Source organism: Megascapheus bottae, chromosome 6 (assembly GCF_031878675.1).
Source record: "Megascapheus bottae isolate mThoBot1 chromosome 6, mThoBot2.hap1, whole genome shotgun sequence".
NCBI classification, from domain to species: Eukaryota; Metazoa; Chordata; class Mammalia; order Rodentia; family Geomyidae; genus Megascapheus; species Megascapheus bottae.
Window position 1 is genome coordinate 82,086,044 of NC_143514.1, and position 23,986 is coordinate 82,110,029.

General features: G+C 56.2%; 1 protein-coding gene across 1 annotated transcript in view; it reads right to left on the reverse strand.

Annotated features, from left to right (window-relative positions):
- The window catches only part of Ajap1 (adherens junctions associated protein 1), a 96,664-nt gene that overhangs the window by 28,791 nt on the left and 43,887 nt on the right, over positions 1 to 23,986 (reverse strand). Inside the window, exon 2 of the mRNA XM_090333932.1 lies at positions 20,582 to 21,423. Coding sequence (XP_090190058.1) covers positions 20,582 to 21,423 — 842 coding nt within the window. The remainder of the gene's footprint in view (positions 1 to 20,581; positions 21,424 to 23,986) is intronic.

Consider the following 23,986-nt stretch of genomic DNA (forward strand, 5'->3'; position numbering starts at 1 on the left):
GTCAAGCCGTGTCCTCTTTGTAGGGGCAGCAAGGCCTTCAGCCTGTGCCTATGTGTAGGGTGATGGTCTGGCCTCTCCTGACCCTGACACTGTAAGAGGAAAGGTGCCATGACTTCCTGTTGCCCTCAGGGATGTCAGGGTCACCCCAGGGTTTGTTTTCTCCTGGCTATTGTCTCTGGTGTGGCCAGCAGCAAGCCCTGCTGCAGCTAGCCTCCGGCTCTTCCTGACTCTTCTCCATCTTTCCCCGACTTCTTCCTTAATTTCCAGGGAACCACAAGAATCCTGTCTAACTGATTTCCCTGGTAACCTGAAAAGAGTTCGGTTCTTTTCCTGGGAAATGCTGGGAACTACAGCCTGGGTAGCAGGTTTGCTCTTGGCTGCTGGAGAGCCAGGAGATGTCTGATAGACACAGTGGGAGCACACGTTGTCACCAACTGGAAACGCTGCGCTGGGCTGTGTCCCCCAACTCATGTCCACAAACACCTCACAGTGTGCTGTACGTGGAAAAGGGCCTGGAACGCAGGGCCTGAGTCTGATGGGTGGATGTATAATACAAAATAACCCAGCCTAGCCCCACACCACAGAATCCCTGCAGCCCCCGAAGCTGCGGGAGGCAAGAGAGAGCCTCCTGCAGAGCTGTGGAGGGCACAAGGCCCTGCAGACATGTGGATTGAGAGTCTGGTTTCCAACACTGGACTCGTGTTTGAAGTCATCCAGTGGGAACTCATGACAGCAGCCGCTGGAAGGAATGCACATCCCAAGTCCAGCCTGGCAGCGTGGGCTCCCTGCAGTTTCCCTCCTGGCTTCTACATCTTCGCTCACCTTGCCGGGCACCTTCTCCAGGCTCTCCTCCACGGGAGGCTCAGCTCCACCCACCATCCCTGCCCTGTGGCCTCTTGGATGGAAACGGCCCAGGGACTGGGGCAGGGGTGGACCAGAGGTCTTCTTCAAGGTAGATCCATATGCCTGGTCCTTATCATACCGTGTGTGTGTGTGTGTGTGTGTGTGTGTGTGTGTGTGAGAGAGAGAGAGAGAGAGAGAGAGAGAGAGAGAGAGAGAGAGAGAGAGAGAGAGAGAGAGAGAGAGAATCCTGCCTGGGGCTTGAACTCAGGGTTTAGGTGCTGTCTGTGAGCTTCTGTGCTCAAGGCTAGTGCTCTACCACTTGAGTCACAGCTCCACTTTTGGCTTTTTGATAGTTAATTGGGGAGAAGAGTCTCACAGACTTTTCTGCCCAGGCTGGCTTTGAACCGTGATCCCCAGGATATCAGTAGCTAAGATACACACTTTAAGTCGTGATAAAATACATGCCACATAAAATTACTATTTTTAAGCACACAGTTCTGCACATTGAGTATACTCACAGTGCGGTGCTACCGTCACCACTATCTGCCTCCAGAACTTTCCCTTACTCTCCAACTGTGGTTCTGTCCCTAGGACACAGTGACTTCACACCCACACTGTGGCCCCTAGAGCCCCATTCCACTTCCTGTGTCTGAATGAGACCGCTGTACTTCCCTGTGTAAGTAGAATCGCAGTGTAAATAACACCCTCTTGGGTCTGGCCTCCTTCACTGAATGCAGTATCCCCAGGTCATCCACCCTGGGCGTCTCATGTCTGAATTCTCTTCCTCTTTGTTTGTGTGTTTTGCTTACTTGGGTTTGAACTCAGAGCCTTATCCAGAACAGGCAGGCACTGTCCCACTGAGCCACGTCTCCACTGACTTCCTTTCCTTTCTAGGCTGAGTGACACCCATTCCATGGATGGGTCCCATTGCCTGGCCATGGATGGGGTCTCAGGATGCTGCAAACACAGCACCTGTGTCACTTCCAGTGGAGGTTTTTGGGTGCACATTCTACCAGGTCTTTTCACTGTCCAGCTCTCAAGGGGAGCTTTTCTTGAAAGCCCGCTCAGGAGACCACAGCCAGAGACCTAAAGAACAGAGAACAAGAGACCTTGGACTTTGCCTGCTAGGGAGTAGAAAGAAAGATACATGGACAAGTACATGGGAAAGAAAATCACAGAACCCATTGCATCCTTCCCTCTTCAGATGGCTTTGTTTTTAAAAAAAGAAGTGTTCCCAGGGTCATCCCTGTGCAGGGAGAGAACATGAAGAATGCCACCAACTCCTGTGAAATACCATCTAGGATGACTAAGGAGGAAAGATGGGATGCAAATTGATCTCTGCCTCTTGGGAACTGATTTAAGAATCTGTTCAAAATCAAATTAACTTTTTGACTTATCTCCCTGGAAAGCTTGCAGGAGGCAACAAGGGCCCTGTGGTTCATATTCTCAGCAGAAAGCAAGGGTGAGTTGTGTGGGGGGGTGGGGTGGGGGCTCCCAACAGGGGGAGTGGCAGGTGGTATCAGAACACAGTTCTAGCATGCGTTTCCTGACTGGTTGCTCTGACACGGTGGGGACAGTAGCAGACATTCATATTGGGCGGAACATGAACCAGCTTCTCCATGGCTAGAGATGCCAAGGCTTTGGGCCATGTGTGTGCCGGGGTGGGGGTAGTGGTGGTGGTGATGGCTGTCTAGCTCTGTGTTATTTGGTTCCAAGTACCAGGAGCCTTGCACTGGTGTCAATGGATAATCTGGGCTTTTAGAGAGAAGGGAAAGGTTAGGCCTCCCTCGAGGTCTTGGACTATCCTGGTCCAAACCCCATCTTTGTGCCTAAGTCCTTCTCCAGTGTAGCCTTCCAACCTTCCTGCTTTCCTCTCCACCACCCTCATCGCATTGATCTGAATCCCCTCTCCGCCCACGCCCCACCCCCACATCCTCCACGCAGGTCCTGGCCCCTGTGCCTCTCCTGGAATCTGGATCCTTCCAGGTCCCCTGTCCACAGGAGGCTTTGGAGATGGACTGCAGCTCCAGGTTTCAGATGTCCTCAGTGGCTTTCCAGGCCTTCTGCGCTGCTCTCCCTTCCCCACCACGGCTTCCTTCCTGACACCCTGCCCTCACCATTGGTGTTCTGAGGCTCTGGTCTGAGGGGCTAATCAAGAAGTTAGAAGCTCCACTTGCCATCTTATTCTGTGGTCCTGTGAGTCTGAGTACAACCGGGAGGACGCAGTGCATATACAGGAAAGGCCAGAGTTAGAGGGAGATTTGTGCTAGAGGAAGTGTTTGTGGCAAGTGGCTTTGGAGAAGATGGGGTCCCAGGGAAGGGATCAAGGAGGTTCATGGTGGGACCCATGATTGGAGTTCTGAGCAGGGGAGAGGCACTGTGATGTGGCGGGCAAGTCTGTGAACTCACTCAGGGGTCACCTGACAGCCAGAGCTGGGCACTGGGTACAGTCCCAGCACGTTACAAACGTCCCCTCTTCCTGCCCTCTGCTCTGCCCCCTCCATCCCATGGGGGAAGAAAGCTGGGGCGGTAGGGGGCCATCGCTGCGTATGAGTGGCGATCCTGGCTTCCAAACAGGACAGCCAGCCCTTTCTCTCTCTGTCGTCAGTGTGAGTGTGGTGGCCATGTTTAAGGCTGAGCCCCTGTCTGACTGAACTGTCCTGCAACGTGAAGGTGAGCTGTGATGTGAGGGCCACCTGTGTGTATCCCGACATCCGGGCCTTCCTGGGCCTTCTTCAGCTGCCTACGCTATGCTGCTGGGCTATCTGGCCTTCAGAGCAAACTCAGTCATGGCCCAGGCCCTGTGTGTGGCTCTTCTTTCTGAGGTTTGGAAGGTGATGGTCTGGGCTCCTCAGAGAAACAGACGCAAGAGACGCCTGGATGAGCCCCGCTGGATGTATGCTGGGGCTGTGACCTGCTTCACGCTTGCAGCACGGCACACAGTAATGCTCAGTGCTGCAGTGGGGACAGCCCTGAGTCAACAGGGAAAGGCTAGACCCTGCCCGGCAAGCCCAGAGAAGACCCAGACATTCCACAGACACTTCCGGAAGACCCTACACACTCACGGGCGGTTTCTGTGAAACCTGGCTCGAACCCTTGCCAAGGCGGGATGGCACTGTGAAGCTGGACCACAGCGAGTTGGGGCCCTGAGGATGGACGCATGGAGAAGGACAGTGTGAGTGATGCACGGAAGGAGGGCAGCCACACTGCCTTCTGCAGCCTTCTTGGAAATGAAAGAGGTATCTGGGCCTCCAAAACTTTGTTCAGAGGACAGGGTCCAGCCACCAGCAGCAGCAGCTCCTGCCGGGGCCCTCCTCCTTCCTTCACGACTGACCCAAAGGCAGCCCTGAGCCCGCACCCCAGGCCACATGCTCTGGATCACAGGGCAAAGCCACAGTCCTTCCATCACAGACCAGCTGGTTAATGCGATTCTTACTTAGTCAAATGATTTCTAAAGAACACTAAGGGCTGTGGAGCGGATTGCGAGGACCAGGGTGGTAGAAACTCAAGCACCTCCCATCCCTGGAGCCCAAGTTTAAGTCTTTGAGGCCTTTAACCTCTCTGTGCCTCCACTAACCAAGTCTGTTGACTCACAAACAGATGAGTCTCTACCACCAGGCCTGCTGTACGCACTGCGGGTTGGAATTTAGGTCAAGCGTGTAGAATCTGGCTCATGAGAAGGAAGTCTTACCTCAGCACTAATTGTTATATCAACACAGGAATTACAAAGAAGACAGGCCCTTCCTTCCCCTTCCTCCTTTTCTGAGCCTGGCTGGTATGTCGCTTTCATCTAGGCAAGCCTGGCGTGCGGGCTCCATGTCTGCCTTCCTGTACTCAGAGTGAGCGCACCCGTTTGTCCTCGGAGCGGGGGTTTCATTGTGAGGACTGGAGGAGCCTCTCGCTCTGCCTGGCCCCAGCCAAGTCCATGCTTGGATGGGATCACTTATGAGCGTGGCTAATTGGGGCACAAGCAGGGCCCCCGCTCAGGGTGTGTGCCTCACGTGACCTGCTCCCCCTCCATCTCCCGTGGTCCACATCACGAAAGGGCATCTTGCCCTAGAATCATGAGCTCAGAAATCAGAGCGAGACTCTTCTGTGGTCTATTTCTGGACACACACACACACACACACACACACACACACACACACACACACGGTGGACTGTGTACAGGTGGAGGGCAGTGAGGCTTTTCTCTGGGAAATAGCACAAGTCACAGTGGCCTTCTCTTGCCCTGCCAGAGGCCCCCGTGGTGGGCAGTGGGCAGCGCTCCTGCCTGACCCCTTTACTCGACTTCCTGTCCTGGGAAGCAGAGATCTTTCCCCACATTCTTCTCCTCAGACAACACCAGGGGCTCTGGGAACAAGGCAGGTGGGTTTGTTCCCATGGAGCTGCCAGGCTTGTGGACACAGGCTGGTCCAGCTCACTGCCCCTCAGGGTCCACTCTGAGCACAGAGCTGGGCCTAAGGCACTGTTGAAGTGGCATGTTTTAGTTAATAAATAAGTAATTGTATCCAGCGTAAGTGCCTCCCTTCCGTAAGCACTGCACATCAGACCAGATCTGGATGCTCAGGTTTTGAAGCTAGCCCAGGCAGAAAAGTCTGAGACAATTTCCAAAATAAATAGCAAAATCCAGGCAGGAGGCCTGGCTCAAGTGGTAGAACACTAGCCATGGGAAAGCAATGTGAGTTCATTCAAGTGACGGTAGCGAGAGCAATAAGGGGCGGGGGAGGGAGGGAGGGAAGGACAGAAGTGAGGAAGGGAGGGACGGTGGGACGGAAGGAGGGAGGGAAGCAATGCTTCTGGGCAGCCTTTCTCCAGTACGAGTCCAGTGCCTGTGGGTCCTGCCTCCCCTGGAGTCCTCCTCAGTCTAGGTCTTGGCACTCAAAGCTGAGACCATGTCAAATCCTCAGATCCCTGGTGACATCCAAGAATGAGGATGTGCAGGGAAGCCCAATGGGAGCATTCGCTTCTGAAGGAAGTAGAAATCGGGCAACACTCTTGGGCTCAGCAGAGGAATCCCTACCCTCCTTCCCTGGCCCCTCTGTCACCATGGAGGAGAGGTGACTGGCCCGGCCACTAGCAGGCCCCATGACAGGAAATCCCACCAGGACTTGTGAGGTGAAAATGTGTGGTTTAACAACATTTTTATTCTTCTCCAATGCACCAATTCTGAAATACCTCACTGGACCAAGTCCAGAAATCTGTCTCTGTTCCTGTGTGGGGACCAAGGCCGAGAGAGGCCCCGGGGGGGGGGGGGACTACAGTTGCTGTGCCTGTTTGAGACGTCAGGGACAGGGGGGTAGGGGCTGAAAGCCCCAACTGAGCATCAGGGCTCTGCCTCTGCTGTCCCCTGAGCTGGGTGGGGTCTGCAGAGGAGGGTTGTTTCCACTCAGCCAGTCTCACCCCCGGCTCCTTCCACACTGCCTGGGTCCTGTCACCACCCACACAAAGAGGCCCCAAGATGAGGGCACATAAGTGACAGGAACAGGAAGCTGTGGCATTCAGGGGATTCCCTGAGGAACTTCAGCTGTGGATACACTTCCTGGGCCCTGGAACTCAGGGGACAGATGGCAGACAGGTGTGAGAGAAACCATGGGGCAGGTAAACTCAGATGAAAACTTCTGAGCATCCACACACAATTTCTCCATCTGTGCCCTGAGGCCCAGCCACAGGACCCCTCGGCCGTGAGCTGTCCCTGGAAGACCACGGCATGGGGTCTACAAAGCCTGGGAGAGGTCAGACCCCAGGTCCGGTCACCTTTCCTCCTCAGGTTCCTGGGATGGGAGGAGAGAGGCCTGCCTGCAGGACTCTGAGAGGAGGGGCAGAACAAAGGGTGCCCTGCCTGCTGAGACAGGGTGAACTGGGCACTGCCCGGAGCTGCTGCTGCTGCTGCTGCCCGGAGGAAGAAGGATGCTGGAAGACGAGGCGGGAAGAGAAGTCCCCCCATCCCACTCCACGCACGCATGCGTGTGCTGTCTGGAGGACGCCAGGCCCGGGGCGTGGTAGGGAGAGGAGCTGTAGAGGGCCCGGCCTGCTGCAGGAGCCCAGAGGAAGCCCCAGCCACCCAGGACCCATCAGAGAGCCAGGGAGGAGGGCGGATTCACAGCTGCAGCTCCAGGGGACTCTGGCTTTCCTTTCCCTGCAGAAAGTAGTATGGGTCGGAGAGTGGTGGGTGGCAGGCATGCCTAGCTTTGTATTAGGCAGATTGGGAGGCAGGCACTGCCCAGGCTGCAGCAGAAGAGCCCAGGTGGGAGTTGGCACCAGCCGTCTCTCCAGAGCCAGGGGCACAGGAACGTGACTGAGCCTCTTCACCAGCCGTCTCTCCAGAGCCAGGGGCACAGGAACGTGACTGAGCCTCTTCAGGGCTCAGTATGTTATCGGAGCCCCCGAAAACATCTACCAGCTCTCGTTCTCAAACCACCCCGTCGCCCTGAAGAGACAGAACTCTCCCGGCCAGGGTCCTCGCCTGCATCCCTGCCTTCTCAGCTCATCCTGATTCCACACCTGTGGATGTACAGAGACTACCCTACACAGTATCTTAGAGGAGGAATCTCAGTGCACGTTAGCTCTGCGTGCATTTTGTTTTAAAGCAGTAAGCTGCAGTGTCCCCCCATAGTAAAAGCAATGAGCCATCTCCTGTCAACTATGAACACTGGCTCTCTGAGTGAACCGAGGAAAGGGACTGACGAGAGCAGCTACATTAGACTCGAGGGGCGGATCAGGAAGGTTTCAGGCAAGGTTTGATCCAGCAGAGGTAGAAGCAGTCCCTCACAGTGTGGGAGAGAGACCAGGCTATTTTTCCTGTGCCCATCCATCTGGGTGCATAATTTCAGGCAACTCCAGCACGTGCTGAAGGTATACAGTTCTGGACTGGGAGACGGCCTTGATCAGAGGGCTCAGTGCCAGGCAGGCATGGACAGCATTCTCCTGTTGGGGAAGGTGGAGGCTCTGGCCTCAAAGGGCAGCTCAGTGGACATGGCCCTTTCTGGGTGTGTCCAGGAGAGGAGGGGGGCAAGTGCCCCCCTGAGTTGGTGGGTGAGCTGCGGCTCAATCTGGGTTTCTGGCCTTAGGGAGCCACTCTGCTCAGAGTCCTCTCCCACGGGGCTACTGAGGTACTTTCTTCCCCAGCAGCCCAAGGCAACAAGAGAACCAAAGTCTACAAGATCCCTCTGCCACGAGCACAGCAAGCGCCTTGCTCCTGAGGTCTCTTCCACCTCTGATCAAGAAGAGCCTGGAGGAAGCCCTGTTCCTGCTAAGTGAAGAGCTGGCAGGTGCACAGATAGCGTTCCCCTCCCTGCAGCCCCATCCCCTTCCCCCTCTGACTTCTCACCGAGCACCCCTTCTCCAAGCTTCCCCCTGCTCTCTCCAGATGGGTCTTGGCTCTGGGAAGCCATCTGTGCACCCTGCATTCCAGGCAGAAGGGCAGCACCCACTGGGTACAGATCCTTCCCAGGAAATTGCTCCTTCTGGCCTGCACCTAGGCGCTAGTGTGAGGAGCGGGGCCACTAACTCATCCACTCCCATCTGAGCCAGGTGTGGCGTGAGAAATCGAGACGGCCGAATTGATCAGTTAATGACCCCTCTCTTCCTGTGGCTGTGTGATTCAGCTCAACTATTGGCTCCAAGGATATTAACAGACCAGGGAAGAGGGGAGGACAGAGGAGAAGGGAGGATAGAGGGGAGGGGAGGACAGGGGGAGGGAGCACAGAGCAAAGAGCAACTGGGTGTAAGTTGTCTCTACCCCTCCTCCCCAGGGGCCTTTCTGCTACACAGGTCAGCAAAGCACTCTCCAGTACGACAGGCCACGGCCACTGTGAGCGGCCCTGGCTCTCCCCCGCCTCCTCCCCCGACTCCAACGTGCGCATGGCTCCTAGTCATCTGTGTTCTGCTGGACAGCAGAAACCACTGGTTTATCACCACAGAGTACACAAGGAGCTTGACGGGGGCTTCTCTGAGCCCCCTGCTCAGGGGGACAGAGGTATGGAGGGCGGCTTACACACCCTGTTCTGAGGGCAGGAAACTGCTTCCTTGGTGGGGAGGCAGGGGTCAACCAGCAGGCCTTCCCTGTCCTCACAGCCTCCGTGTGCACTCTGGGCTGAGAGCCACATGCTTGGCTGGTGCAACTCCTGAGGCTGCAGCCTCAGCACACAGGCCCTCCCAGACCCCTTCAGGGAACACTGGCTTCTCCCCAAGCCTTGGAGGCAGAGCCTCTCTGCTGAGTTCAGAGGCAGGGCAGAGTCTCTGAGAACAAACAACAAAGGGGGATGGAGTCTCTTATTTGTCCATTCATCTGTGGGCTGGCAGGCCCTGGCCCTCCCCAGGCCTTGGAGGTGACAATATCTACTCTGCCTAGGGCGACCCTGAGGGGTGGGTGCAGGGGTGTCAACCCAGCACCTGGGGACAGCTACAGGGGGTGTCACTACCCTACAGCATGGGCTTTCTGCTGCCTGGTGAGGAAATGGAGGTAGACACAGATGTCTGGTCAGAGCAGGGCATGACCACACAGACCATGACATGACCACACGGACCATGACATGACCACGCGGGGCATGACATGACCATGCGGGGCATGACATGACCACGCGGAACATGACATGACCACACGGAGCATGACATGACCACACGGAGCATGACATGACCACACGGAACATGACATGACCACACGGAGCATGACATGACCACACGGAACATGACATGACCACACGGACCATGACATGACCACACACATGACATAACCACACGGAACATGACATGACCACACGGGACATGACATGACCACACGGAGCATGACATGACCACACGGGCCATGACATGACCACACGGGCCATGACATGACCACACGGAACATGACATGACCACACGGACCATGACATGACCACACACATGACATAACCACACGGAACATGACATGACCACACGGGACATGACATGACCACACGGAGCATGACATGACCACACGGGCCATGACATGACCACACGGGCCATGACATGACCACACGGAACATGGCATGACCACACGGAGCATGACATGACCACACGGAGCATGACATGACCACACGGAACATGACATGACCACACGGAGCATGACATGACCACACGGGACATGACATGACCACACGGGACATGACATGACCACACGGAGCATGACATGACCACACGGGACATGACATGACCACACGGACCATGACATGACCACACGGACCATGACATGACCACAGGGAACATGACATGACCACACGGACCATGACATGACCACAGGGAACATGACATGACCACACGGAGCATGACATGACCACAAAGAACATGACATGACCACACGGAACATGACATGAACATACGGAGCATGACATGACCACACGGAGCATGGTATGACCACACGGAGCATGACATGAACACACGGAGCATGACATGAACACACAGAACATGACATGACCATACAGAGCATCACATGACCTCACAGAGCATGACATGACCACACAGAACATAACATGACCACACAGAACATAACATGACCACACAGACCATCACATGACCACACAGAATATGACATGACCACACAGAGCATGACATGACCTCACAGAACATGACATGACCACACGGAACATGACATGACCACACGGAACATGACATGACCACACGGAGCATGACATGACCTCACAGAACATGACATGACCACACGGAACATGACATGACCACACGGAACATGACATGACCACACGGAGCATGACATGACCACACAGAATATGGCATGACCACACAGATCATGACATGACCACACAGAACATGACATGACCACACACATGACATGACCTCACAGAACATGACCACATAGAACATGACATGACCTCACAGAACATGACATGACCACACGGAACATGACATGACCACACGGAGCATGACATGACCACACGGAGCATGACATGACCACACGGACCATGACATAACCACATGGAGCATGGCATGACCACACAGACCATGACATGACCACACAGAACATGACATGACCACACACATGACATGACCTCACAGAACATGACATGACCACACGGACCATGACATGACCACACAGAGCATGACATGACCACACACATGACATGACCTCACAGAACATGACATGACCACACGGAACATGACATGACCACACGGAGCATGACATGACCACACAGAGCATGACATGACCACACACATGACATGACCTCACAGAACATGACATGACCACACAGAGAAGGGCATGAACACACAGAAAATGACTTGACCACACAGAGCATGACATGACCACACACTGCTGGAGACAGTGCTGGGCCCCCAGAGCCTCCGTTATGAGGCTCGGCCATAAACACAACGTACAGGAGACTCGAACTTCATCCGAATCATGGGAACAGTGGGGACGGTGATGAGGACAGTGGGCTGGGAGCACGGGATGTGGAGGGGACCTACAACTGTGGGTGGGGAGGGGAGAGGTGCGGACACCAGACAGTTCTGAGCTTCCTGGGACTGCACAGCGTTGCTCCTCCCTCCTGTGATATTTACCCAACAAACCTGGGAAAGGCCACCTGGTGAGAGGAGAGCCAAGCAGTCCAGCAGTGAGCCATGACTCATCCAGGAACAGATGTAGCAGAGCGCAGAGCAAATGCAAGCAGCTGCCATGAGTAGTGCTTTGCTCTGTGTGGGGGCTGGGCGTGGGGGGGGGGGAGGACTGCTGGTCTCTCCCCACCAGAGGTGGTGCTGGAGAAGACTGAGGCCCAGTACCCACTCCGGAGTGCAGGTCCCCACTTCCTGAGCCCTTCCCACTGGAGACTGAGTAGTTCTAAACACAGCTTCTCAAATCCGGCCTGAATCAAGACTTCCAACAAAGAGGACACAGACAGCAGCTCTTCAAACCATCCCGGAGATCAGCTCACTCTACATCTCTACATGGCCAACCCTACCAACTCCTCCTGCTTCCCAAACTTGCTGTTTCTTCCCCCCCGCCCCGCCCCCGCCACACACACATACTGCTCCTGGGTCTCTGGGAAACTCTGCATGTGAGGTAAGGTGGTCCTTTAGATTCCACTTGGGTTGAAAGTCTCTGCAAGATGCTCTGGCTGCACGTAGAGGATGAAGAAACACCAGTCCCTACAATACACCTCAGTGCCTCTGATACACAACGCAAGGTTGTTGTCTCACACAGCCTGAGGGGCTCTTGCTGGCCTCTCCTCCCTCTCCCCCCCCCCATGTGGGGGTCAGGGTGGAGCTACATCCCTCCCACCCCTTGCATCCTGGGAAGATATAGGCCCCAGTATCCCTGGACCCCCACAGTGACCCTGTTCTGAACAGTAACTCTGGCGGTCATTCCAGGTGCCAAAATGACACCTTAGCCTCTGTGGTTAGAAGATGGGGCCAGGAGGGAGAGGGTAGGGGAGGTTACAGGATCTGGGAGGTTCATGGCTCTCTGACCTCTGGAAAACACCATTGCCTCAGTGATACAGATGGGCGGGCTGACCACACACCGAGCACTCTACTCCAGGCACACTGCCCTGGAGAGGGCCAGTGGTCAAGGCTGTGGACGGGAGAATGAGGGGCTTGGATCCCCAGAAGGCCTTAGGAATAGAAGCCCCTAGCCAGCCACACCAAGGAAGTTCACACAACAGCAGGGCAGACACCTGTGAAGACCTGATCCCTGGAGGGGCAGCCCCAGGCCCAGCCTGGGGGGTTCTAGCTCTGTCTTCCTGGCCCAGAGGCCTCACAAGGCCCTGCCCTCTGCTGAGAAGGCAAAGCAGCAGGAGGGACTGGCTGCTGGCTATGTATCTTATTTTACATATTCCCAGCGCTCCAGCCCCTCAGCCTTGCAAACAGGAACCCTGAAAGCTTTCTTGCAGCTGAAACCAGGTTGGTGTCTGGAGGCTTATATTGCCCTGGCGGGTCCTGAAATGGCTCTATGCTGTGGTCCAGATGCTCTGAAAAGTGCACTTGTGTATGGCCCCATGGAATCATCCTTCCCCAGAAGTCCCGGCCACGTGTTTGCACGCCTCCGTTGAGCCCACGTGTGGTCAGGAGCGGGCCTTCCTGGCTATGGGCCAGAGCTCATGGGTGCAGGCCCCCATCACGGGCTCTGATGCAGGCCAGAGCCCCTGCCCCCCAGGTGGGGTTGGGCGGGCCCTCCCCCCAGGTGGGGCACTCGAGGTCCATTTGAGGGCCATGGGTGGCATGTCCCCAGGAACTGCAAGCCCAGGGAATGGAGGATTCATGGAGGTTGGTGCATCCTGGAGCCTCCTGGCTGGGCCATTAGCTGTGGAGGGCCAGGGCTCTGCCCGATCAGGAGGAGTATCCAGAGAGCCCTCAGGCATCTCCCCTCAGGCATGCTGTGGATGGGGCTTTAGTGCTCCCGGTTGTAGGGAGCCTTGACATTATTAAGGGTGGGCAGCGGCTCAGGGGAGGCTTCAGGTCACTGGTGTGGTGTGTACTCCCCCAGGGCACGGTGGGACTCTGGTCTCTGCCTCTTCCTGCTCCTGCCACCCAGTCAAAGGGAGCCTCCACCATGTTCTAACATGTCGCACTCTCCTAGACCCAAGGCACCAGGGCCAAAGGAGACGGGCTGAAGCCTTTGAAGCTGTGGGCCAGAGGAGCTTCTTCTCTTCCAAGACTGGTCACCTCAGGTGTGTGACTAACACAGAGGCTTTGAATGAACTCCAGAAAGCTACCACCACCGACCCTCCCTCCCAGCCCACTGCCCAGCTGGCTGAAGGCACCTGTTCAGCTGGGGACACAGTGGCTCAGCCCAGAGTCATCAGACTTCCGGAGTGTCATCTGCTCCTCACACCCACGTCCATCCCTCCACACTGACCGCAGATGGGTCTGTGCAACTCCTATGGCCCCCTCTCTACCCAAGCCCAAGCTGTGTACACCTCCTGATCCTGGGATCTCACCCCTGCCCTCCCCTTCCCACCTTCAGCACTTCCCACTTGTCCCCCCTGGTCCTCTGCCTCTCCTGCCCTCTTCTTCCCAGCCAGGCTTCTTGTCCTCCACACGCCTCCTCTCCCGTCCCCAGGTCTCATCCTGCTCCTCTGCAGGGGAGGTGTCCCTGCTCCTCCCAGCATGCCTCCTCCTCCTACTTGCAGAAGCTGGCATTCTCTTACTCCTGAATGGCCATCTGCCTGCTGCCCTGGGGAAGGCATGAGGAGCCAGAGGAGGGGCTCTGTCAGGGCATTGGAGGCTGTGGTCCCAGCCCAGGGCAGCTGTCTCTCTAGTGACTTTAGCTGCGTTTCTAGTACCAGGTGGCTGAGGCCAGCCAGGGAACCCTGGAGCAAGAGACACTGGGAACGATCTCTGAGATCTGTGGGGGGTGGGGTGGGCTTTGTTCTATCCCATGGAGCCTACTGCAAGCTCGACATCCCCATTCAGGCTCTTCTCAGGCAGGACGAGGCCAGCCCCTCGCCACAGTCTACAGCCATTTATCCCTAAGCACGCTGAGGGAGCCTGGGTGCAGGAGGGAGGGCAGGGGCAGAGCCTCGGCATCCCCCTGCACTGATGACACAATGCAGAGCCAACTTCTAGGACCTGGGCTCCTCTAGGACATGGGGACACTAAAGCCATCCCTCAGCACTGGGGCCCCCTCCCCCACAGCGTCAGACGACTGAAGGAGTTATGACTTGGCAACATTTCTTCTGTGGTCCCCACCTGTCACTCACTCTTGTGCAAAGATATGTCCTCATGTGTCTCACAGTCCCAGACAGAGGCTTTAACCCTGGGGGGCAGGGTCCAGGCCGTGTGGCCCACCTCCTCACCCCCTCCACAACCTGAGCTTCAGTGGCTCGTAGCACCTTAGTACAGAGCAGATGGGTCATCAAAGAAGTGATCAAGAAGGAAGGCACTTAAGAACTTGTCTCATGAACGCGAATCAAAGTCCTCTTACAAAGTCAAATACAAGGACACCCTGTATGTATGGCATTTGATCTCAACCCTCAGGATTCTGGACCCCTGTGTGGAGACAAAAACCCTAAAGTCAATCCTGTGGGTCTGAATTAATCTGGTATTTAGTGACATGCAGGATGTAGACAAAGTCACATTGCACCCTACCTCCCTGGAGGGGGGGCGGTCCCTGGCGCCCCCTCACGGGAGGCTGCTTTCTGGGCAGAGGGGCTGGGGCTGCCCCTCCTCTGTGTGTTCCCGTCCCCAACAGGGCAACCCACAGAGACAGAGGAGGAAAAGGACTCGTGGCCAGGTAGGCAGCACTTAAGCAAGGAACCAGGCCTGGGCAAGAATCCAAGAGCCTGCCCCATGCCTGCGGAGCTTTTCTGAGGAGAACGAGGCCCAGGGGAACCAGGAAATGTAAGAGGCACTAAACGCACAGGAACAGGAAATGAAAGGGAGCCGGCGAGAAAGCCCCTCAGAACGTGGGCGCTCCCTTGTGCACTTGGGGTGAACACAACCCCGCTCGGCAAATCCGACGGGGAGCCAGCCGGCTCTCGGGGCCCGCCTGGATGCCCACATGTGCTCTCACCTGAGTCTGTGCGCAGCAGGCCACGGGTCACATCCAGGGCCAGGCGCTCACAAGAAGTGCTGGCTGTGTGGATCCAGAACAAGCCCCAATCAGGACCGCACAGCCCGGCAGGGTGGCGAGCAGTTTCCAAAGGCTTCGTGCAGCTCCCGCCACTCCCCTCTTCTTTGATGTTCTAACCCCAATTAAAGCCACTCAAAACTTTTGAAATTCATGAGTCATTTGCTTCAAATATCTCTAAATTAAGGACAGATTCCCCTCCCTTCCCCTCGAACACCCAGCAACTTAATTAAAAGGGATTCAGCATTTAAACCGCCACGACATGGCTTCTACCAGAGGGAGAAGGAAGGCCCCTCTCCTCCCGGGTGCATCTGCCTCTACGTCCCTCCACCCGAGTGCTGGTTCTTAGAAAATAGCTCCTCATCACCAGATGTGATCCTGGGGTTAGCTGACCAGTACCACCGCTTCTCAGAGCAGCTGGCCGCTGGACCGCAGCGTGGACAGCAGGTCCTAGTGCTTACAAAGGCCTACTAGAAAGTGACCAGGACCAGGCAGCGTGGAAGTCACTTGTGGAAATGCATGAGTGGGTCATCATGTGAAAAATTACAAGGCAGGATTCAAATGACGCCTGAGCCCTCACATCCTGGACTGTGGGATGTCACAAGTGGGTGACTAATGCAACAGACAGGGACCTTCACCGACACTGGGGCCTATTGGGCCAGCTGCCTGCTGGTGGAGAGGGCACCAACCTGAAAGACCCTGGTGTGGGGAGCTGGAGGATGTGCCGAGGCCTCTGAGCAGGCCAGCGAGTCTCAGGGCCAAGTGCCTCCAGGCAGGGTCTGGGGACCTGGCCTGAGCACTAACCACACGCCAGGCACCTGCATGCCAGGCTTTCTACGGTGGCGCGGTGGCACGTGCAGCAGCCCAGGGCAGTTGGCTGGAACTCCTCATGAGTCCTCTTGATGAGTTCTCAAGATCAAAGCTCAGGGAAATAACTCTCTGCTTCTCTCCGGGGAGGCTTTGTAATTCTAGATTCCGAGCATGAGCAGCTAGAGGCCTGTCACAGGACGAAGCTGCACTGTGGGAGCTCGGCTGGCTCAGCCTCAGGCGAACTTCTGACCCGCCCAATGTCCTTGCTCTGCCAGCACCTATGGGAGGTGGAGCGCTTAGCCTCTGACTAGGTGATTTTCCATGGCCATCTCTACCGCTGCACAGAGCACCAAGGTCAGGACAAGGGCTCAGGATGGCATCAAAAGATTCCCAAAGCGGGCAGCAACAAATGAACCAACGACAGCTGTCACCTTCACTGCCACAGCAGCATTGTCATCGTCATCATCATCATCATCATCATCATCATCATCACTGACGGCGTCATCACCTTTACCACAACCATTCTCATCACTACCCCTGCTGCCCTCACCGTCATCCTCTTCAGCACCATCACCACCATCGCAATCATTATAACCACGAGCATTGATGTCTACATCATGTTATCATACTGTAACCCAAAGAACACTCTCGTCATCATCTCCACCATCATCATCACCACCATCGTAATCATTATAACCACTATCCTGGATGTCACCATCCTGGTCATTACCATTGTTATCATACTGTAACCAAAAGGACCCTCTCCTTACTATCATCATCATCATCATCATCATCATCATCATCATCACCATCATCACCATCATCACATCACCATCATCACACCACCATCGTCATCCTTACATTAACAGCAGCAAACACATGCTGAATACCTACGTGCCAGGCCCTGTGGGCTCTGCCTCCTTACAACCATGTTAGGAGACACCCAGTGTTTCCATTGTGGCACAAAGGAGTCAAGTAGGTTGTCCAAGTTGGCTAACACCAAGGGAATATGGACATTGAAAAGCCGAGTCTGGCCAGGGACCAGTAGCTCATGCCCATTATCCCAGCTACACGGCAGGTTGAGATCTAAGGATCATGGTTCCAAACCCATTCAGGTAGAAAAGTCTGTGACTCTTACATCCAATTATTGACCAAGAAATCTGGAAGTGGAGTTGAGGGTCACATGGCAGAGTGACACCCTTGAGCCAAAAGAGTTCAGGTACCATACCTCGGCCCTGAGTTCAAGCCCTGAGACTGGCACCAAAAACAAACAAACGAGCAAAGTCTTCAATCATTCACCTAAAATGAAGGGAGATCTCTGAGTTATTCCACCTGTGAGATACCTACTGGGTTGGTATTCCACATAACTTAAGGTCCCTAGGGATTTCAGAGTACCCCAAAACACCATGCCCCACCATGTCTGGGCTCAGAAATGCCTTACTGTGGACAGACCGGACAGAGTGACTTGCCTTTCCTATGTCATTTTCCAAAGAAGCAAAGGCAAAACTCACCAGTTCCCAGCCTGATCCCAAAGAACCCTCTTTGGACCCCGAATCTGATGCAATGACAGCTTTTGTCAGTCCCTATCATCCTTACCCCAGGTTTCTGAGTGCCCTCGGGCAGGGAGTAGGTGTGTCTGACGTGACAGAACTCCCCAGTCCCTGGTAAACAGCTCTGCCTCCAGCATCCCTGTCCTGGTAGTGGATGGAAGATGACTTGAAGTGGAAGCACTCATCTTCCCCACCCACAGCCGAGTTCTGCAACTGTCCTTGCTGCCAACCATCTCTCCTCCTGAACAAACGCACCCCGGGGTCTTGGAAGAAAGCCTGAGACCAAGGCCACATCGGTCACTGACGCCACTGGTGGCCACCTAGAGACTAGCCAGTCAAAATAGCATGGCTCACCCACCCTGCCTCCACCTCACCCCCCCAACTCCGCTTTGCCTGCCTCGTATTCCAAGGGACCCTAGCTGTAAGGCAAGTTTGCCATTCTGGGCTGCCGGAGACCCTGGTGCCCTTCCCAGGCTTTTATCCCAAATAGAACCGGTCAGATGGTTGAGAGTTGGCCTGTCTGCTCTTTTACTTTCCTTGCAGAAGCCATTCTTGCTGGGTATAAAAACAAGTGCCGGTCAGGAGATCGGGAGAACTGTTGGGGAAGTCCTTGACAATGCCTTCCAGCAAGGGTCTAGAGGACAACTTTCAAGCCTTCAGCTCGCAGGTGAGGAAGGAGACATCAGCAGAGACCTTGCCCAGGGCCTCTCAGCAGGAACAGCAGAGCCCAGAGTCACACCCAGACCCCACCCTCCAGCGCGTGCTGCCTCAACCACTAGACCCTGCTTCACAGAACCAAGTCTGGGATCCCGGAGACTGCTCTGGCTGTCTGCCACCCTGCCTGGCCTGTGAAGGCAGGGCCACCCTCCCCAACGTGCCAGGAGCCCATGCCTGGGAAATAACTCACTTCTGGCCCCACTAGGCACTTCTTCAAGGATCTACCTTGAATCGTTCCTACTTGTGTACATAACGCACTTAGTGGCAGCAAGGCTAGGGTGAGCTTGTTCGGGGAAAACATCCTAGAATCCCCTCTCTTTCCTCGGCCTTGTCCTACAGACAGAACAGCGCCATTCAGCCCCCGAGGAGAGCTGTCACCGATGACCTTCTCCTTCCTGCTGAGCCAGTGTCATTCCCCAGAATTCACAAGTCTCTGCCTAAGAAACAAACACCCATATTTTCCTCACTTCATATTTACTTTGCTAAACAAGTTAATCCAGCGCCGGACTATGAGGAGCCATAAGTCTTTTGTGAGATAAGCATCTGTCATGTTGGATTAGCGACATCCAGTGTACTGTGAATTAATTTGCTAAGCCTTATGATGCTGTCCCCAGCACTTAACTTTAGTAATCACAAATGCAATTTGGAATAAATGGGAGCTTGTTTTCTCATCTGTGTCTACATGCTAAGTGACAGTGAGTGCCATGATGATGGTGGTTTGTGAGTTTACTGAAGTGAAAATCGGAGCCTTGTAAAGCCCTTGTAGGTGTCTGGCACCAAGATGGAGGCCCATGGGCAGTCCTGAGCATCCCTGGAACCCTGAAGGAGGCCATGTCGGGTAAGTCTAGGCCAGCCTCAAGCTCTGCCTCCTGGCCTGCCCATGGCCGAGACAGGCTTTCGGGCTCAGCTCATACGGATAAGCTGCTCCCTGGCAGGTTCCAGGAAGAAACAGTATCTTCTGTCTGGAGGAAGGAAGGAAGGCAAGCAGGGAAGGAGGGAGGGAGGGAGGGAGACAGGAAGGGAAGGAGGAAGATGAAAGGGAGGGAGGGAGAACGAGAAGGAGAGAGGGAGGGAGGGAAGGGGGAAGAGACAGGGAAGAGACTAAAGGAAGGAGGAAGGAAATTAGGAAGGAAACCAAGGGCTGAAGGATAAGCACTGCCCACCTGTGGAAATCTGACTGCCCAGGGTGAGAGGGCACAGCCATCTACTCCACCAGACTCCAGGAATGGAGCCCAGCGCCTGAAGGTCTGCCTTCCCTTGGTTCAGAAGAGGCCAGCGTGTGCTCCTAGAGCTCAGTGGGCTTCGGGGAGGCCACTCACATCTCCAGCCCCTGGGTATCCACACCCTGGAGCTCGTTCCTCCCCCCGGGATGAACAGGTGGCCTGTTTGTCTGGGCTGTGCTGCTACCAGGGTCCACGTGTGAACTTCTGTCACCATGAACCCCAGCCTGTCAAGAGAGGCCAAAGACGCCCGGCCGGAGGGAAAGGAGACCCTGCTGTGGGCTGTCCCTGGTGCAGGGTCAGCTCTGGCCTGGGAGAGTGCCAAGGAGGATGGAGGAAGGGAGACAGAAGACAAGCAGAGCCACAGAGAAGGATATGGCTCCAGCTGAGGGGCTGTGACTGTCCATATACATGGTAGGTGGCAGCCTAGAGGAACCAACACCCTATGTTCAAGCTTCACCTCCGGCCATGCCCCCCCTCACCCCACCCCGTCTCCCCCATACACCCTGCAGCCCTTCCTCTGACTGGCACTGGCCGGGCCATTCCTAACCCTGGGCTGTGCTCCCCTAGAGTCTCCCTGCCCTTTGGGGCTCACGGCCTTCAGAGGGTCTCCTGTGCTGGTCCCTGGAGACGGAGTTCTAAGGTTCCAGGATATGTGGCTGTGGGTACATTGGGGTTCCCATAGGCTGGCGCAGCTTCCATTTCTAAGCCCGTGAGAAGGCGGGACAGCGCAGGCTCTTTACACCTTCTTCCCAAACTGGCAGATGCACAGGACTGCGCATGTGCCCAACACAAGATGCCCCGCCGCTCCTCCAGCCTTCACCCTGGAGACCCTCAGGCTCCCTCCTGACCCACACCGCGCCCCAATGCCTCCACCAGACAGGAACCCCAGGAGAGGCGCCTACCTGAGGTCTCCCCCAGAATCCTTGGGGGCTCGATGTCTTTCCCCTTGCCGCCGGGACTGCTGGAAGGCTCCGTTGTGCTGACCCCCACGGGGACCTTCCTCCGGGGATCCGGGGACTCCGTGACCCCCTTAGTCTGCAGAGTCGTGGCAGTGGCTGTGGAGGCCGTGGAGGCCATGGTGGTGGTCGTGGAAGCAACAGTTGTCTTCCTCGTTTGTAAGGTGGAGATGGTGGTGGGGCCAAACAAGCCAGGGAAAGTGTTGGGCTCTGGGACCTCCTCATCCCCCGTGGGCCCCCAGACAATGAACTCCGCCTCTGTGGTGGGCCTGCTGCTTCTGAAATCAAAGCTGTTGAATGCCATGTCCTGTACGTGCCTCCTGTCCCGCCGCAGGAGGCTCTGCTGCTCGGCCGTCCCGCCAGCCATGGCAGAGGAGGAAGAGGAGGAGGAGGAAGAGGAGGAAGAGGAGGAGGAGGACGTGGAGGCCAGAGAAGGACTGGATCTGGCAGCAGTTGGGGGCTTAGCAAGACCGGCTTTGGGCACAAGGACAGCCACCTGGTCCCGAGGCCTGTGGGCCCGCCGGGCACGGGGCGTCTGCATCTGCCCATGGGCACGCTCGGTGCGGGTGGACCGTGGGCTCCACACAGGCGTGGGGATCCTCGCAGGCTGCCCGCTTCGCAGGTTCCAGAGCCGTGGCGGCCGCTGTGGTGGCCGAGGCAGGAGCCGGAACTCGGGACCAGGGCCCAGAGACTCACAGGATGGGAAATCCACGGCAAGCTGCATCATGGCTATCAGTATCCAAGCATGGCTTCCGAGGGCTCGGCCAGGCCAGCGGACAGACATGGAGCTGTGTGTGAGAGAGAAAGAGAGACAGAGAGAGAGAGAGGTCAGGGGGCAGGAGCAGGAAAAGGGAACCCCCTGGGGTGGCATCTCCCCCACCCCACACACACTATTCCAGGAAGCTGTCCTGTAGAAAGACTTCATCTTAACCTCCAGAGGGAGACGATCGCCCTTCCAAGAGCAGCTCAGGCTCCATTTCCTCTCCAGCACAAAGGACAGAGCCTGAGAGGCCTGAGCTCCTTGGCCTTGGGGCTCCTGAGGGCCCCACCACCTGATAACCAAAGCCCCCTTCTGTGAGGAAGGAGGATCAAGCCTCAAAAATAGCCCAGTGCCAGCCTTGCCAATATGTCCTGGAAGACCTGGCCCATAAGGAAGGCAAGCAGACATGGGTGGCAGCGATACTGGCCGGTGGACTGGTGGCCGGTCCTGAGGGTCTTGAGGAACAGGGGCTTCAGATTCTCCAGTGCTGCCTGAGGCACAGCAGTGGAGTGGCTGTGCCTGAGGGCACAGGCTGGTCGCCGGCCTCCTCGTCCTCCTTGCAGAGCAGGCTGGGCTCCTTCCTCTGTGCACTGGAGGCACACACTCAGTCCTGCGGCGTGGGAACGTGGAGGAGGAATGAGATCTCAGATAAGCTGGAGTTTATTGATGCTCGAGTGTTTGCTCTGTGGACATTTCCACTCCCACTGCTTACCTCTGATGGGGTGCCTTTGCCAGCCCACCCTGTCCCCACTCTCAGCTGCAGGAGGGTTGAGAAAGGCCGAACCCACACAACCAGGCAGGAGGCAGGGCTGCCTCCCAGGAGCCCCTGCCCAAGGAGGCCTGGATATCCAAGGCCTGCAGGCCAGGTTCCCACCTGGAGTCCACCAGCAGCCTCCTCACTGTGCCTGGGCTTTCTCTCTGCTGCTGGACCCCAGAGCATCACATGACCCTCCAGAGCACAGAGCCAAGCCCGTGGCAGGGCTTGGGGGGCGGGGTGCAGCCCACGCTCCCGCTTCCCCAGCACGGGTAATTGAGGACTGATTATAGGTGCCACTCAAAGTCAGCTCTCATCACCAACCCCCTGTCTGAAAGTTAAATTGAATCTGAAACTTCCACAGCTGCTGGAGTGGGGGTGGGCAGGAGGAGGGGCTGCGGAGCGCGAGCCTGAACAGCTGGGCCCAGCAGGCCGAGAACGGCATGCAGTGGGTTTCCTTACTTGGTTCCTTGTGTCTCTACAAAGGACAAATCGGTGTGTGTGTGTGTGTGTGTGTGTGTGTCACAGTGCACACTTGTGTGTGAGAGGTGTGTGAGCGTGACCGCACAAGTGTGTACATGAGTGTTGGGTGTGACTGTGAGTCTGAGTGTGTCAGGGCATCAGTGAACATGAGCTTCAGTGTGCCAGCACGGCCGGTGTGAAGATGTACCTGAATGAGTGGGGGTGAGAGACAGTGCAAGCATGCCACAATGTGTCTGTGAATGCTGCTGGGAGTGTGCTGGTGTGTGCACGCTTGCAAGTGTGTGTACAACCCCACGGATCTGTCTGTGTATGTGTTAGCCTGTGTGTGTGTGTATGTGTGTGCATGTGTCTATCCACGTGTGGCATGGCCATGTGACTGGGTGGCGTCTTGCTGACATGTGGGAACGAGATGGTTCCCAGGAGCCATCCAGGCAGCGAGGGAAGGGGCTCTGGTTAATGAGTGCTAATTACCACAAAGGACCAGTCCCGGAATAACAGGGCCGGGTTTAATCAGGAGGAAAGCGCTCTGTTGCAGAAATTAGGAACTGCTCATTATGCGAGTGCCTCCACACCGCCGGCCTCTGTGAAAGTTCCCTGCGCAAACGGCTCAGTGCAGGGCAGGGCCACTGTGGCTGCAAGCTGAAATCTAGGTCAGCAAGAGGCTCCCTGAGCACCCCGGGTAATGGGGCAGGGGTGGGGCTGCCCCCCTCTTCTCCCTCCCCCACCCCACACCCCACCCTAGCTGCACCGCTGGACAGGACTCTGGCCTCAGGAAGTGAGGTGCTCTGGGCAGGTACAAGTTCTCACTGGACCTCAGCAGTGCCCTCTAGGCCCCCCCCCAGATCCACAGTGGACCCATCCAAGCCACATCCAGCTCTCATGAGGACTCCTGAGCCCTATCAGGCCTCAGTAGGCCTCACTGAGCCTCCTCCAGGCCACTCTAAGCCCTCCAGTTCCCACTAGGTCAGCAAGTACTTTCAGGTCATTAGGCCCTGTCGGAGCCCCATTAGGCCTTCACAGACCCCACCAGGTCCCATTAGGTCCCTCTAGGCCTCCCAGACCTGTCTACGCCCCATCCGTCTCCCCAGGCCCCCGCAGGCCTCCCCGAGCAGGCTAAAGGACCGGAAATGGGAGGCAAACGCTCCTGCCTGCCGGCAATGCCGGGTGAAATCTTCCCCAGGAAATTGAAACCCCAGCACCTCAGCCCGGCCCCCCCCCACCCCAGCAGCACTTCACACACAGGATATTTCTGTGATTTTTTTCACCAATCAGGGGCTGTAATTGGTTACCATAGAAACCCCCTAGTTCCAAGACACCCAGCTGTTATGCAGAAAATCCAGCATGGCCGGGGTAG